Here is a 17,742-nt window from a genome sequence, read left to right on the forward strand (position 1 = left end):
CCCTTCCCGCCCCTTGGCCGCTGGCGCCGGGACTCGCCTGGCGGGTCGTGGGCTCTGCGTCTCCGGACGGCCCTGGCGGCGGCGCTCTCAGTGCGCGGCCCCCGCGGAGGAGCGCACGATGCAGTGCTTTGGCGCCGAATACCTGGTAAGGGCCCGCAACCTCGGGGGAGAGGTTCAGGGAAAGGGCTGGGCTCCCTTCCGCAGGCACCTGCCTGTCTGGAACGCTTCCGTCTCCCCTAACCTTTGGGGGATAAAGCCTCGGTCCCTGGAGCCACTGTGCCCGCGGGAAACACCTGGTGGGGAGAGGATCCCGGATCCCACTCAGATTACTGGGGCGGAAGCGAGGGAGATGCTTGCTGCGGGGCACGAACTTGCAGCCGCATCAAGGTGCACCTCCAGCTAAGCTTGGCGACAGGAGACTTAACGACCACTTCTCCCAGAGCAGGTGTTTAAAAGGCTCTGTGGAAGTTTCAGGCGGCCAAACCCGTTGCCGGTTGCCGACGAGTCAATTCCGACCTATAGCGAGCGACCCTATAGGACAGAGTAGAACTGCTCAATAGGGTTTCCAAGGAGCGACTGATGGATTCGAACTGCCGACCTTTTGGCTGGCAGCCCGTGCTCTTAATTACTGCTTCACCAGGGCTCCTTCAGGCGGCCAAGGAATTTTTTTAAAAAACATTAGGATTGGTTACGTTGAGCAGTCTTGGAGTAAGTTTGGGTTCGGTTTCCGGTTGGGACCCCCATGTTATTTATCCTCTTCTCAACCCCTCTTCCTTCTTTTTTCTGGAAGGTTTCTGCAGAGAGCACTCCCAGGCAAAGAGAGTGGCGACCCCAGATTTATAGGAGATGCACAGATAAAACATGGCTATTCCTATTCTTTCTCTTTTGGACTGGTTTGGTAAGTGTGGGTGCTTGTCAGAGAAGAGGCCTGGGTGTGTCCCAAAATAGCCATGCCCCAAATCTAAGTCGCATTCCTAGTGCCTTCCCTGGGGAAGCTCTGAGGTGGTACCAGGTTAAAGTTTGTGCTGCAATGAGAGACTTCTGTCGTTCTCTGGGAATAAACATCAGTTAGTCCTCGGAAATTCTTGTCAGGTATCTCTTAACCTCCTAGATTTGCTGAGTTGGAGAGGCTGTCTCGTTTCTACAGGCGCTGTCCTAATGGAAGAGTGCGCTAGGAAATCAGAATGAAGGTTTGCAGTGAGATTGCTACTTAGTGGAAGATGTGTCTTCTGTTATTATCTGTTCTCACTGAGTGGAAGTTCTTTACCATCCCACTCCCACCAAAAATCAAATATTACTCAGGTTCTTGCTGAGTTTCTAACGAAGGATGAGCCTAGAAATAAATTACATCTTACTTTAGCTTAGCATATTACACACACACACTTTGTATGCTGTGTTCAGCAGCTAATAGGTAAGTGGGGACTTGATATAAGCCCTCTGGTTAGATATTTTCCCGCTCTGGTTTCCAGGTATGTGTGGTTGCTGGTAGACCTTATCAGGCTGGGTTATTTTAGTCCTGGGAGAGTCTCTTGGAAGCTGAATCTTGACGCTTTTATACTTATTTTAGCGTTGTAGGAAACAGCAAAACAAAAAACAAAAAGCCTCCCTTAACTTTTCAAAGATTGTATTCATGAACTCAGCCATGGAGGTTGAGGCATACTATTTGCTACGTGGTAAATGATTAATTTATAAAGCCTGATAATAACTACCAGATAGTAATTACCTTTGTTGAAAAAAATTAAATTTGGGTAGGCCATAAGGTATTATGTTTGTTCTTCTTTCAAGCTAAGAGAGGCATTTGTTCATTTGTTGACTTTACCGACGGGTTTCACACAGACCTCGTTGCAGACACAGTGGAAGATTGGGCCTTACAGGCATAACCGAATGTTCTGTGTTGCTTACACCGTGGCCCTTGGAACTCTCCTCTAGAAGCTGAGAGAGACAGTATACCTGCAACACTTTCTGATTAACTTCCCCACAGGTGGTTTTTGTTTTTGTTTTTGTTTTGACCTTAACTCCCCATTCCTCCCTACTCCCAGCCCGTGGTAACAACTAACCTACTTTCGTCTCTGTGCATTTGCCTTTTGTATGTATTTTATGTGAGTGGGATCATACAACAGTTGTCCCTTTGTGACTGATTTATTTCACTCAGCATAATGTTTTCAAGATTCATCCATGTCGTAGCATGCGTGTATCAGAACTTCATTTCTCTTTACAGCTGAATAACATTCCATTGTATGAATATACCACACTTTGTTTACCTGTTCATCTGTCGATGGACACATGGGTGTTTCCACCTCTTGGCTCTTGTGAATAACGCTACTGTGAACACTACAAGTATCTATTTGAGTCCCAGCTTTCAAGTCTTTGGGGTATATACCTAGGAATGGAATTGCTGGGCCATATGGTAAATTCTACGTTTGACTGTGTTTAACTTTTTAAGGATGTCTTGTGTTTTTATTTGGGTCTGCTATTTTATAAATGCAGGGGGCAGCTGTTTTGCCTTGCACTTGGCCACTTTGACCTCGGGCTGTTAATTTTATTTAATGATCGTCCCTAGCACCCCATTTCCAAGGTTCAAACCTAGCAGATCACTACCAAACTCTCAGCCCAACAGCTGAGAAAGGATTTGTACATGTCCCAGCACCACCTGAAGAATTACAAACCAGTGAAGAGGTGGGATAGAGCTGAAACTCCACCAAACCAAGCCCATTGCTATCGAGTCGAATTCCAACTCATATGACCCTATGGGACAGAGTAGAACTGCTCTATGGGGTTTCTGACGCTGCAATCTTTATGAAAGCAGACTGCCACATCTTTCTCCCACGGGTTCGAACCACCGACCTTTGGGTTAGCAGGCAGGCACTTAACCACTGTTCTACCGGCGCTCCTCACAGAGCTGAAAACTGCTTTAAAATTACATTTCATTTGGAAAATAGATCTGCAGGTTTCAGTATGCCCATGTTCTCATTACTATGTTAAATTTGAGTAACCAGAGTCCTTCCTTTGGGCTTTTAGTGTCTGCTGCATTCATTAACCACAGATGCTTAAACAGCAAGGAGTGTTTTTTCTGCCTCTCCTGTTCTGCTTCCGGGTCTTGTGATGTGCTGACCAGTGATGAGGCAGGAGCAAAATCTGAACTGATGGCCAGAGAGGATTATTGTTGATGGCATTGCCCTGACTTAGGGCTGGACAAAGGATATCTGGGGCGAGGGGCCTGAATTACAAACAGGGACAGGCTTTTGCAAATAGAAAGCCCACCTGTCTTTGTTTATGTTCATAAAGCATGTAGAATAGAATGTCTCAAAGTCTGGACCACCTCTGCCCCTACTTACCTCTCCAGTGTCCGCTCTCACCTTACCCATTCCTACTTATCTTTCAAGACTCCACTTCCCTGACCTCCCCAGGTGCGACATGGAGCTCCTAGGTAGGCCCACCATACCTGGTATGCACACCTACTGTATCACCTATTGTATGGAATTGGTACTGTGTGTTTGAAATTAGAATAAAGTTCTGATGGTTTTAAGTAGTAGTATTGTTGTGAGGACTCAGGAATATCCAAATCTCCCCCACCTCCAAAATAACTTTTCATCCCTACCCACAAGCTTTCCAAGGGCGATATTCACATAAAGAATGATGTCCAATAGGAAAATATCACTTCATTATTAGATCTCTGGTGAGCTGGGCAGAAGCACGTAACCCCTTTATCCCCCCTAAATCTAAACCCCATCTTGGGATCTTACCAACTAGCCGCTCAGGACAGAAGGACATGCCCAGCTGGGTCATGCCATATGCCAGCCACGTGAACACACAGTCACACCCTCATCTGCAGCCTTTAAATAGGAGGGGCAGTGACCCTGTTTACTAGTAAAGGTGACCCACTTATCCAGGAATCTGACCAGTTAGATAGAGTTGGAGCTGGGAGAGTGGGGAGGGTTTTCTCCTGGGATAGGAAGCAGAGCAGAGAGCTTCCTTCCTCACCCAGGTCTGCAGTTTCTGAGTCCTTCCCTTTGGAGCTGAGGTCCTTGAGGACAGGGACTAAGTTTTGCTAATATTTTTGTCACCAGTAACGGAGTGCCTACCACACACTGGGTACCTGAAGAATGTTTATTATTTTGACTTCTAAATTAGCAATGAATGTGGTGTATCTGAAACATATTTTACAATGTCAATATATATTTGGAACAATGTAACTTTAGAACACAAGGTATCAATACTACATGTTATTGAATGGTGTACTGTATCTTCTCTCCTGGAGTGATTCTGTCAGTACCAAGTATTAAATGATATTCTATGTATTATGTATTGGGAAACTCACAATACTATATATTATGGGAAAGTATGTATTCAGTCTCAGTAGAGGGCCTGTCAGTGTATATATAATAGTGGAATAACTGTTTGAGCTGAAAGTTCAGATATTCCACATTCATTATGAAGTTGAATAAAAAACAGGTTGAAAAAGTAGACTGCAAGATGTTCTTGTCCAGCACAGTTCCTGATCTTCTTTATTTTGTGTGTCTTAAATGGTTATTCCAAAACAGTATTTTCAGACTTATTATGGATAGTATTTTAGCATATATCAACTGTGTGGCCTCTGCCCCTGAGGACGGAGAAACCAAAACCAGACCCATTGCCATCAGGTCAGTTCCAACTCCTAGCGACCCTACAGGACAGAGAAGAGCTGCTCCATAGGGTTTCCAAGGAGAGGCTGGTGGATTCAAACTGCTGACCTTTTGGTTACCAGCTGAGTTCTTAACCACTGTGCCGCCGGCGCTCCCCCTGAGGACCAGGAGTCCCCTGAAAATAAGACAAAAAGTAAACAGACAAGCACACTCAGAGAAAGAATCAGTATAGCCCTGATGCACTTACATGAACCAAGAACCCCAAGAAAAAAAATTAAGTTGCCCTGGTGAAGTTAGGCCAAGAAGAAGAAAAATGACAGCTTCTTGGAGAAGAGAGCAAGAAGCAGAAAGAGGTGAGATAATGGAGAGGAATCTTTCAATGTTTTAGAATGTTCTCTCTGTCTAACCTGTTAAAGGCTAAATATTAGAAAAGCAGGATCCTGACTGATTTGAGTTGTCGACGTTATTGTTGAAGGAGAGAAGTGCAGTGAGGCTAGGAGATTCAGTTTTCATCTAGGTTCCATTTTATGCCAGTATATTCAAGGATATGGGGCATTGTGTTTTAAGGCTTTTGCCACACTCTCATGTAGCACCTGGGCTTTGCTAGGTGTTCATCACGGGCTACTCGGTGGTAGCTGGAGCTGTGGGAAGACTCCTCTTTGGCTACGACAGCTTTGGCAACGTGTGTGGCAAGAAGAACTCCCCGGTGGAAGGAGCTCCTCTTTCAGGGCAGGACATGACCCTAAAAAAGTAAGTGCCCAAGTAAGTCCCCAACTTATAGAGGGCCTGTATTTCAAAACTTCGTATAGTCATTTAGAACCTGTAAACTCTTTTCCCATTCAAAACTCTATCAGCGGAGCTCATGAAAATGGGGGCTGTGTTTGGTGTTAAGGGGCAGGTTTTAGAACTAGCCAGTCCTAAGTTCAAATTCAAGCTCTGCTACTTATCAGCTGTGTGACCTTGGCAGAGTACTTAACCTCTCTGAGCCCAGTTTTCATATTTTTTAACTGGTTATTATACCAGTTCCTCACAAGGTTGTTTTAAGGATCCACTGAGCCACTGCATGAGCTAAAGGGTAATAACAGTTAGTTTTATCATTATTATCCATAATGATTCAGGATGATGTTACCAGTGGTGTCTATGAACCCTACCACCATTCACAACATTGCTCCTATGTGAAAATGCCTGAATCCCAACTCAGAATGTTGGAACCTGTGTCTACCGCCACCTCCCCAGCCTACACTCTCAGCTATGACGTTGCAGAGTCCCATTCTTTCTCCCTCCAACTCCAGGCCACAGAGAGTGAGACTCAACACAGAAACAGAAAGGGAAAAGAAAAGATGGGAATCCTCTGGAGGAGAAAGAAATCCCTGGCTGTGTTTTTCTAAGATGGAGGCTGCCTCATAATAATTTTTGAGACTTGATCAAAAATACCTCCTAGGAGAGAAATCTTAAGGGTCTAAATAGGTCTTGGGTGTAAGTTTGATGCCACCAAATGCAAATTCAGAGCAGTCCTCTTTTTCTAAACGTTGCTTAAGAGGAGAGGGCTTTGTGTTTTCTGGGCATGGATTGCATGGGAGGCAGTTCCCCCTGCGTTTACAGATTACAAAGAAGACAGGAGGAGGAAGGGGCAGCCCAGATACACCCACCAGCGCTTGTATCTCTTATTATATTCATAACACAATGCTGAGAGTCATCTCTCTTTGAACTAAAAAGTGTGTATTTATCGTAGGCCAAGAAATCTGTTCTGCTGTTTCCTGTTGCACCACCTCCCTATCTCCCATGCCCATTTGGAAGGAAAAGAAGCTTCTGGGATCCTTTTCCAAGATCTCTTGCAGGGCTCTTCCTCTGACATTCCTTTCATCTCTGCAGCCTGGATAAATGTTGGGCAAGGGTTCAAGAGCTGCCATTGCTAACCCAGCATGTTACCCATTAACAATAATGCCAGCCAGTTTTATTCTTGTGCCCCACCTACCCAATGGCAGGTAGCTGCAGCAGGAAGGGTCTCATGAAATTCCTGGGGGGAGGAAGCAGAGGGGCAAACCTTTAATTCACAGCCTAGTCCTCCTCCTTTCCACCTTTCGCTTCCCTGTGTTCAGCTATTCTCACAAGTATATTTAAACACCCTTAGGTGCAAACATGAGTCCCTGGGTGGTGCAAATGGTTAACATGCTCAGCTGCTAACCTAAAGGTTGGAGGTTTGAGTCTACCCAGAGGTGTCTGGGAAGAAAGGGCTGGTGATCTTCTTCCAAAAAAAAACAGCCATTGAAACCTCATGGAGCATAGTTCTACTCGAACACACATCGGGTCACCATGAGTTGGAATCAACTCGACAGCAACTAGTTAGGTACAAGTGTGCTTTCTATGGATTCTGTTGAGTAGTTTCGACCCGATCTAGCAATCCATGGGCAGTTTTATCAATCCCTTCTCTCCCTCTGTGATCTCCTCAGAGTTATCCTCCAGAAAATGTTGAGTCCAGAAAAGGAGAGTTTTGTTACATTGGTTCCCAATCTGCTCAACTCCATAGATCAACCCCAGTGATATTAAATTATGCTGAAGCAGTTGATTACAAGTTTGCCTTAGTTAATTCCCACATTTGATAGCCTGTGTACATTTTTTTAAGACCTACAATTAAACCCAGGGAGGGGGAATACTCTTAAGATGTTCTATTTCATCTACCTCCTAGGCATGTGTTCTTTATGAATTCCTGCAACCTGGAAATCAAAGATGTTAGGCTCAATTCCATTGTCCTCTGCGTATCCAGCTGTCCCGAAGAACAGCTTGACACCCTGGAAGAGGTCCAGCTCTTTGCCAACAACAACGGTAGGCACCGAGGGGCCAGCTTCGCTCTTCCGCTTCCCCCAGGGTCAGAAACACAGTGAAGTAACCTGAGGGGGCCTAGATGAGATAGCTTGTCCTCATGCTATTTTCTCTGTATATCTGGGAATTGTACTTCCTGGTGGGTGCCTCTTCTTGGGTGGAAAGGCCATAAACATTTTCTCTTCACCTGGTTCCATTTCATTCAGGTTTGTCTGGATTTATCTGAAACCCTAGCTGCTCCCCGCTTTGCTCCCCACTCCCTGCTGGGGAATGGTTTTCCATAGAGAGGATAGCATAGAGAGGTTAGCATAGAGAGGATAGCTTAGAGAGGTTAGCAGAGAATGGTTAGCATAGAGAGGATGGCATAGGGAGGTTAACATAGAGAGGTTAGCATAGGGAGGTTAGCATAGAGAGGATAGCTTAGAGAGGTTAGCATAGAATGGTTAGCATAGAGAGGATGGCATAGGGAGGTTAACATAGAGAGGTTAGCATAGGGAGGTTAGCATAGAGAGGATAGCTTAGAGAGGTTAGCATAGAGAGAATAGCATAGGGAGGTTAGCATAGACAGGTCAACGTGGGCTGTGTACTGATTTATATTAGGGGCCCAAGGGCAGGGTCAGAGGGGAGGCCAAAGTGCTCTGTGCACATCTGGCACATCCAGACTTAGAAGGCACTCGCTGTCTTTGGGTGGAATTGCCAACAAGTATGATCGTTCATGGAGTCCTGGGGTAGTGCAAATGGTTAATGCACTCAGATGTTAACTAAAAGGTTGGCTTTTTGAGTCCACCCAGAGGTACCTCAAAAGAAAGTCCTGGTGATCTACTTCTGAAAAATCAGCCATTGAAAACCCTGTGGAGCACAGGTCTACTTGGACACACATTGGGTCGCCATGAGTCAGAACAAACCCTACGGCAACTGGTTTGGTTTATGTTTTTTCAGTAAAATGTTGAGATACTTTCACTGAACAGTTGGGATAGTCTTAAGTTATACCAAAAGCATTTGTGTTACTGAGATACTGTGCTCTGGGCCCACTTTTTAGGTTTATTTTATACAGCTTAAATAAACAAAAGAAAGTGAAAGAAATTCAAGGCAACCCACTGCAAATTTTATGTGCCTGTGATATGGTGTGCCATTTTTTTTTTTTTTGAAGAATTCTTTGCAAATCTGGGTTAAAAATATCAAGCTTATGTAATAAAACATCTTCAAGGAATTTTCAAATTATTTTAGTACTAATCATGTAACTTTTAGTTTTGAATTTGGGGTTTCAGAGAATAAGGAAGAGAGTACCTAACTTGACCTCAGATTATATGCCTCCTTTTTTTGTGTTAGGTCATCTGTAAGCCTGTTTTCTAAATCTGGGGCGTTTATTCTGTCTCCTAGTTTGGTAAAGTGGATGTGGTTTCCTTACCCGCTCCACTAGGAAGATGGGTACAATAGAGCGATATGGTATAGTCTGTGTGTCTTCTTCTAGGGTCCTTCCTATGCATTTATAGTTTGAATTCTTTCGACTACACTCGGAATCCAAATGCGGACTCTCTGTGCCCTAGGCTACCAGTTCCTCCAAGGTAAAAACTTCCATACCTTTTCCTTTTTGATTAACAAAAGTTAATGAATTCTTAACACTAGGGCTAGCAAAAAGTAATATGTGAATGATTGCCAAATGAGTGATTTTATAAAGTATTTGGTGCGTATTTTTTCTACTCCAATTATGTATTGTTGATGGGTGCCGTCGAGTTGATTCCTATTCATAGCGACCCTATATGACAGAGTAGAACTGCCTCATAGGGTTTTCTAGGATATAATCTTTACAGAAGCAGATTGCCAGGTCTTTCTCCCACAGAGCCACTGGGTGAGTTCAAACCACCAACCTTTCAGTCAGCAGCCAAACGCTCAACCGTTGCACCACCAGGGCTCCTTAACTATTTACCACAAAGTAGAAATCATTTACTTTTGCTTTTTTTTATTACAACCAGACATTGTTGGCTTTTACAGCTCTAGATTTCTCCATGAGAAACAGACCTGGGCAGGTAAGGCCAAGTGGGCATCTCGCCTTTCCTTTCAGTGAAAAGAGACAGCGTGCTCTTTATCAAGAACACTGCTCAGTGGACTCCTTTGGGGATCTTATTCATCCCTGTCATATAATGTACTGCCTGACACGTTGTTGCTGTTGTTAGCTGCCACTGAGACAGCCCCCAACTCATGGCAACCCATGTACAACAGAACGAAATGCTGTCTGGTCTAGCACCATTGCCATGATCAGTTGCAGATAGTACGGTCATGATCCATAGGGTTTTCATTGGCTGGTTTCTGGCAATAGATCGCCAGGCCTTTCTTCTTAGTTTGTCTTAGTCTGGAAGCTCCTCTGAAACCTGTTCAACACCGTAGCAACACAAAAGCCTCCACTGACTGACAGACGAGTGGTGGCTGCACATGACTTGCATTGACTGGGGATCCAATCTGTGTCTCCACATAGAAGGTGAGAATTCTACCACTCATCTGGCACACAGTAGGTACCTGATAAATCTTTGTAGAGAAAAGCCATAATAATGAAGCAGTGATTTCATTGTCATGGTAGACAGCTCATATATGCACCTTTGAGAAGCCTTGTTGTTATTGTTGTGTGCCATTCGAGTCAATTCTAACTCATAGCAACCTTATAGGACAGAGTAATCTTTACAGGAGCAGATCGCTAGGTCTTTTCTGCTGAGCAGCTGGTGGGTTTGACCACCAAACTTCTGGTTAGCAGCCAAGTGCTTAACCATTGCTCCACCAGGGCTCCTTTGAGAAGCGTAAGGGGTAAAATACAATGAATATTCATTGCCACCTTTAGGATGCTGAGATGTACTAAAAGAGTACTTGAATTTATTTTGTACTGCCATTCTTTTGAAAAATGTATGTTTTCAGTAAACGAGACCTTTGTGTAAGGCCTGAGAAAAAACAGTAATTTAAATAAAACGAGGCATCGTGCCGATCCTCTAGCACGATGTTTATCAGGCTTTCGGCTGGGACCCACAGTAAGAAGTACAGTGAAATCTGTGAGAGCCGGAACTCAACAGGGCTGCCTTGTTTTTCCAGGTCTCGAGAGTTTTCTGCCTTTGGCAGGGTGCAATCTTACCACTTTCTATCACTCGTTTTAGTGGAAAATATTTGAGTTTTCCTTCTCTGACAGGTTTCTGCCTTACACAGTTTTTGGCTTTCACAGGTTTTACTGTATATTACAGCACAGACCCACTACACATATAACTTCATACATGCTTGCGTATGTAAAATGGAAATAAAAGTCTCACACGAGACTTTCCCTGACGACATATGATTCACACTAGTAGCTCCTATTCTATTTCAGTTTTTAAAAACTAATTTATTTCATAATCTTCTAATGGGTGGCAAGTGCACCTTGAAAAACACTAATCTAACAGGTGCTAAAAAAAGGAAAAAAAAGACTTGAGTAGGTTTTAACTGAATGGGAGGCAGAATATAGTTGGTCACCCTCTGGGTTCTTTTCTAAAATGCGTACTTCGTGTTATAAGTAATTGAAGGAGGAGAAAATTATTTGCAAAGGAGAATGCTCATTCCATTTTTTTTTTACCTGCTTTTTAAAGTTCTGGTTATTTTCAGAGATCATAAACATGTCTCAATGAAATATAACTGAGCCCTGAGGGGGAAAAAATAGTAAGTTTTAGTAGATTGAAGGATAATTATTTAACACTTGGAGAGAAGGATTTTTTTTTTTTTAAAGGAACATTATTTGTAACTGTTCCTGAAGAAGGAATTGAAAGAGAATGGAATTTTCAGGGATGTAATTTAACCAGAGTTGGACAAACTCCTCTTACTATAATTGAGAGAAAACTGTAATTCCATGGGAAGCTTATATCTTGATGCTGCTGATGATAATAGGGAACATTTATTGAGCTTTTGATAGATGCTAACCCTGGTGAAGCCCTGGTGGCACAGTGGTTAAGAGCTTGGCTGCTAACCGGAAGGTCGGCAGTTCAAATCCACCAGCTGCTCCTTGGAAACCCTGTGGGGCAGTTCTGCTCTGTCCTATAGGGTCGCCATGAATTGAATCGACTGGACAGCAACGGGTTTGGTTTGAACCACTGTTCTAAGCGCTTTACAAGTATTAATTCATTTGAGTCTCACAAAACCTGTATGTAAAACCTGTAGCCATTATTTTCATGCTGATTTTACAGCTGAGAAAACTGAGACAGAAAGAGGTTGAGGTCATAAAACCAGCAAATAGAAGAGCTAGCATTCAGACCCAAACAACATCCACATGTATTTGTTTCTATAATCTAAAATAGTCAAAACTTGATTTAGTTTTAATTTTTTTTTTTTTTTTTTTTTTGGCCTGGGAAGTGGCTTCCTTAGCCTCACACCATTCGGGGGTGGGGAGTGGCAGAGGGGGCGTCCCATACCATGCGTCCTAGGGTCACCATCTTTCCCACTTCTCAAGCCAATCCCAGTCCTTTCTCCCCTTAAATGCAAACCTTTCCAATTCTAACTTTTCAAGTGAAGACAAAACTGTTGATTGACGGGCCTTTCTTGGACTGAATGAGGGAGATAGCAATAGCCTTGGGGGCTCCATTTCCTTTTCTTACACAAGCGAGTGTTTGTCTAAGATTGAAATTATCATATTTATCATGGAAGAACGGTGCCAAGACTGAAAAGCCTGAAAACATGAGAAGTGTGGCTATAAGGCCAAAGAACATTTTCTAAATACCTCTTTTTGACTAAGCCAATTGTTTCTTCTTCCTCTGTTGATCATAGGAGGTATAATAACATACCCTTTTAGAGCAGTGGCTGAATATCAAGAAAGTTTGTGTTCCTAGGACTGAGCTTTTAAGAGCAGTGAAAAAGTACTACAAAAGATAACAAACAAGCATATCTTTCTCCCTTTTGTGTTCCATGTAATATTGTATTTTGAGTCCCTGTGTATTTAAAATCTAAAAGGCTTGGGTTTATTTTCCCCCATAAATTCTAGTTCTAACCTCACACGTAGGTGCTCATGGATGTCATTGCATTGTTTGCTCAGATGAGTTCCATACAGAGGGTCATCTAAACATACAGTCAATGAGGCAGTGGTGGTTCAGTGGTAGAATTCTCACCTTCCATGCGAGAGACCCAGGTTCTATTCCCAGACAGTGCACCTCATACTCAGCTACCATCTGTCTGTCAGTGGAGGATTGTATGTTGCTATGATGCTGACAGGTTTCAGCGGCACTTCCAGACTAAGATGGACTAGGAAGAAAGGCCTGTCAATCTACTTCCAAAAATTGGCCAATGAAACCCTATAGATGACAACATTCTAATCTGCAGCCGATCATGGGGATGGTGCAGGACCAGGCAGTGTTTAGTTCCACTGTTCATGGAGTCACCATGAGTTGGAGGCCAACTTGATGGCATGTAACAACAATAACAACAAATATACAGTCAGATCTCTAAATTACTTCCTGCAAGTTTGAGTGGCTTTGCTGGTTGGGAGAAGGAAAGCAGAAGTGAGAAAGAAACCACAGGCTGTGGCTTAAAGACACAGCTAATGAAATACCCAGTGGGCAGCTGATCGACCACTCAGCAGGGGCTGCCCAGAACTTTGTATGCTTCTCTGTACCACCCTCAGAACAAAGATGGGTAATTCTTTACTATGACATGGTTGTTATATGCCTAAAGGCACCGTAGTCGACAAAACTGTGTTGGAAAGATTAAGATCTTATAGAGAACTGGGTTTGGGGGAAAAACCAAATAAAATGGCATTAAATCTATATCTGATTTTATTTTTTAAAAACACTAAATAAATGTTTAGAGAACATTTGCTTTCAAAACAGTTCAGATTTATGGTTAAAAATCTGTTTAGTAATAGAAAAGAAAGAGAAATTAGAGGTTTAAAAACTGCAAAGTAGGAGGTGAAATTACTACTCTTTGTAGATAGTATGATTATATACCTGGAAACCCGAGACAATTAACTGGAAAACTCAGACAAACAATAAGAGCACTCAGTTAGATGGCAGGGAACAAGGTTGATATACTGAAATTTGTAGGACTGTAGCATTCATGTTTTTTAAAAAGACTCCTTTTAACACAGCAAGAGAAAACAAATACAGAAACACAAAAATGCCTGGAAATAAATTTAACAAGGAATTTGCAAGAACTGTAGGAAGAAAACTTTAATGTGTCCCTGAGGTACAAAGAAAGCTTAAACAAATGGAGAGGCATACTATGTTCTTGATATTATGGCTCAACATTATAAAGATACCGTTTCTCCCTGAGTTGATCTATAAACTTATCATGATTGCAATAAAAAGAACAATACGATTTTTTAATACCTAGACAAACTGGTTGAAAAGTTTATGAGGGGAAAAAAAAAAAAAAAAAAGAATGGCCAAGGAAAATTTGAAAAATCAGAGCCATGAAGGGGGCTGGTTGTTAAAGTTGTTAAAATGGATTATGTTGTTATTGTGTGCTGTCCAGTTGATTCAGACTCATAGTGACCCTGCAGGCCAGAGTAGAACTGCCCTATAGGGTTTCCAAGGCTGTAATCTTTACAGAAGCAGACTGCCACGTCTTTTTCCTAGGGAGCAGCTAATGGGTTCAAACTACTGACCTTTCGGTTAGCAGTCAAGTGCTTAACCACTACCCTACCAGGGCTCCTTAAAACAGATTATAAAGCTTTAATAATTAAAATACTGTGGCACTAGTTTATTTTTAGACAGATCAATAGAAGATAAAAGATAATCCAAGAAGAGACTCAAAGACTTACAAGAATTAATACATGATAACACTGGCATCTCAGATCACTGACAAAAAAAATGGAATAGTCAACAAATGGTGTTGGGACAGCTGGGTAGGCATGGAAGGGGCGGGAGTTGGAGCCATACCTCAATGCCTTATATAGATTAAAGATTTTAATGTAAAAAATGAAACCATAAAGTACTAGAAGAAACTACGGGAGAATTGTTTTATAACCTGAGTAGGGGGAAGGCTTCTAACTATAGCTTAAAACTCAGAAGACATTAATGAAAAAAAGAGACTAATTTCCCTAATTTATAAAAGAAAGTAAAGGAGACTGGCCCTCCCTCATGATAGCAGAAATTCCAGTTAAAACTCTAATGTTTTCACCTCCTGGACTGGTAACATCGAAAGATTTGCTAATACACTGTATTGGCCATGGTGTGGGGGAATAGGCCCTTTCATACCGTAGTGAAGCGATGTCCTAAGGAGAGCATGTCATCAGTATTCATCAGTTATGAGTGAACATGCCTTTTAATTAAGCAGTTTACTTCTAGAAATTTAATCTACATGTATACTTGTACTAGCATGTATATTTGTGTAACATCACTCACTGCAGTGTTTATAATAGCAAAAGATTGAAAACAATCTAATTGTCGGCAACTAAATTATTCTATATCATATAATGTAATGCTGTTTAGGATTTTTTTTTTTAAATACCAAATCCACGATTTCATTTATTAACTTTTCAATAAGTTTAAATTCTTGAGGGGTAGACTGTCACACGAAGTCTGTGTCCAGTGGCAGCAGAAAGATTGCTTCACAGTTTGGCACAAACCATGCCACTATTTCCATGGGCGTGAGTTACCTTTCCCTAGATTCCTCTGGTTTTGTTAGGTTTGCTGCCAGGAGTCACTGTGGTGTTCTTTGCTTCGTATACAAGCACTTCTCTTGCTTAAATAGAATTAGGTTTTATCTCAGGTATAAACACCTTCAATTTTAAGAAGAGCTGTATGTAAATTTTACCTCAGTAAAATGAAGAGAAATTCCTTATGTTCTGATATGAACAGAGCTCCAGGACATAGTAAGTGAAAACAAGCAGGCTGTAGAGCAATATGTGTACTACCTTTTGCAGAAAAAAGGGAAATACACATACAGTGTATATATGTATGTATATGTATATATGTATTTGCTTATGTAACCATCACATCAAACAAACATGACCCCTAGGATGTAATCAGAAAGCAACTTTACTTTTGTCTCTGTCTCTTTAAATAGACTTAGTGTGACTAGTTTTCTCTCTGCCCCCGAATGAAAACACAAGCAGTTCCCAAGTATTTTCTTTTAGGTAGTAAGTTCGTCAGTCACTTGAAGTTGTAAAAGACACATTCAATTCAGAAATTAAAGTATTTGAAGCTTCAATCAAGTGAGAAGTTTATCTCATTGGACTGAACATTGTACCAATGTTAATCTTTTAGTTTTCACAAATGTACGTTGGTGATGTAAGATGTTAACATTAGGGGTTGCTAAGTGAAGGTTGGAACTCTGGTGGCATAGTGGTTAAGAGTTCGGCTGCTAACCAAAAGGTTGGCAGTTCGAATCCACCAGGTGCTCCTTGGAAACCCTATGGGGCAGTTCTACTCTGTCTTACAGGGTCGCTATGAGTCAGAATCGACTTGATAGCAACGGGTTCAGTTTTTGGTTTTTGGTAAGTGAAGGTTAGAATCCCTGGGTGCAAGCAGTTAGCACACTTGGCTGCTAAATGAAAGATTGGAGGTTGAGTTCATCCAGAGGCACCTTGGAAAAAAGGCCTGGAGATCTACTTCTGAAAAAAATCAGTCACTGAAAACCCTATGGAGCCCAGTTCTATTCTGACATACATGGGGTCGACATGAGTCAGAATCAACTTGGTGGCAACTGGTTTGGTTTTTTGGTTTAGTGAAGGGAACACAGAAACCCTCTGTACTATCTTTGCAGTTTTTCTGTAAATCTAAAATTATTCCCACATTTAAAGTTTATTTTTAATAATGGTCTTCTGTGGTTAAGAGCTACTGCTGCTAACCAAAAGGTTGGCAGTTTGAATCCACCAGCCGCTCTTTGGAAACCCTATGGGGCAGTTCTAATCTGTCCTATAGGGTCGCTAGAGTTACAACCGACTCCATGGCACCTAACAACAACAGCATCTCCAACTCTCAACCCTTTTACACTCTCAGTTGGGGTGAGGGATTTAATAATAATTTAAACTATTTCTCCCACCTATTTTTTGGCAAGCCCTGCATAGTATAGTTTGGCATCTCATTTTGGAATATAATTTTCATTATCTTTAAGCCTCAGCTGCAAACTTCCATTTAAATTTCCTATTACATTCACATATGCTAAAAAAAATGTCTCTAGAATGATATACAAGAGACCAGAAATATACTTCGGTGGCTCAGAGGCAAGGAAGGACAATTTCTCACTATTGTACCTTTTGTACCTATTGTACCAAAAAGTATTGTACCTTTTGACTTAGAACCATGTGAATATATTATCCCCTTCAAAAATTTAATTTAAAAAAACAGCTGAGTTGTATTACCTTACTCCTGAATGTCTACTCAGTGATTTAGGAACTATTTCTGTGATGTTGTGACTTCCTGAGAAAGATTTTCCATATGTTCTATGGTATGCGTCATTGGAGGTTTCGGAAACCATTTTTTCTGCATGGCAATGGAATGTTTGCATCTGCAGTTTCCCTTGTTTTATCTTCACACATTCCACAAAATGCATGGTGATTGCCTAGGTTTTTAGCAACATGTTGGATAGCTGGACACTTCTTAGAGCTGAGATTATTTCTACTGTGTGGGGCCCACAGAAGGAAAGAAGAGCAGGATCCTAATGAGGTATTTGTAGCCTCATTAAGATTCATTGGAATGAAAAAGGGGAAAAAAAGGCCAGCTCTCTCACCTCTTTGAGGCAGGTATGAACCACAGCTTCATCCACACACTAATCACTCACTGATTAAGCACTCACTGTGCAGCCTATAGGGTCACTATGAGTCGGAATTGACTGGAAGGCGATGGATTTTTTTCTGCAGCCTTATACCCCTTCTTAAGAGGATACAATAAAACCAGTATTTATTTATCATTTTTACAGCTTTTAATTGATTCCACCCATGTCTTTAACAGTTCCTTAAGGAAGTGTAATTTTTTTTTTTTTTTTTTGAATGTGTGATTTTATGTTGGTGTTGGTAGCTGGTGTCTGGGGATGACCAAGACGTGATAGTAAAAAAAAAATCTGAGTGTAGGTTTTTGGTTTCTGTTGGTCTCCATAGGAGCCCTAGTGGCGCAGTGCTTAAGTTTTTGGTTGCTAACCAAAAGGTTGGCAGTTTGAACCCACCAGCCACTCATGGGAGAAAGACGTGGTAGTCTGCTTCCATAAAGATTCCCACCCACTGTCATTGAGTAGATTCCAACTCATAGTGACCTCATAGCTGACTGCCACATCTTTCTCCCACAGAGCCACCGGTGGTTTTAAACCACCAACCTTTCAGTTTGCAGTCTATCGCTTTAACCACTGTACCACCAGGGCTTGTTCCATA

General features: G+C 42.0%; 1 protein-coding gene across 4 annotated transcripts in view; it reads left to right on the forward strand.

Annotated features, from left to right (window-relative positions):
- Positions 1–103: 103 nt before the first annotated feature.
- SLC44A3 (solute carrier family 44 member 3) overlaps positions 104–17,742 on the forward strand; it is a 106,991-nt gene continuing 89,352 nt past the window's right edge. The window contains exons 1-5 of one of the 4 annotated variants that reach the window (XM_004378767.2): positions 104–145; positions 791–898; positions 5,230–5,372; positions 7,309–7,445; positions 8,914–9,007. In XM_004378767.2, coding sequence (XP_004378824.1) covers positions 119–145; positions 791–898; positions 5,230–5,372; positions 7,309–7,445; positions 8,914–9,007 — 509 coding nt within the window. In that variant the 5' untranslated portion in view covers positions 104–118. Of the gene's footprint in view, positions 146–790; positions 899–5,229; positions 5,373–7,308; positions 7,446–8,894; positions 9,008–17,742 lie in introns of all 4 variants that reach the window. The other 3 variants (XM_004378764.2, XM_004378765.2, XM_004378766.2) reach the window with 3 other exon arrangements.

This window comes from Trichechus manatus, unplaced genomic scaffold, assembly GCF_000243295.1.
Source record: "Trichechus manatus latirostris isolate Lorelei unplaced genomic scaffold, TriManLat1.0 scaffold00058, whole genome shotgun sequence".
Classification (NCBI taxonomy): domain Eukaryota; kingdom Metazoa; phylum Chordata; class Mammalia; order Sirenia; family Trichechidae; genus Trichechus; species Trichechus manatus.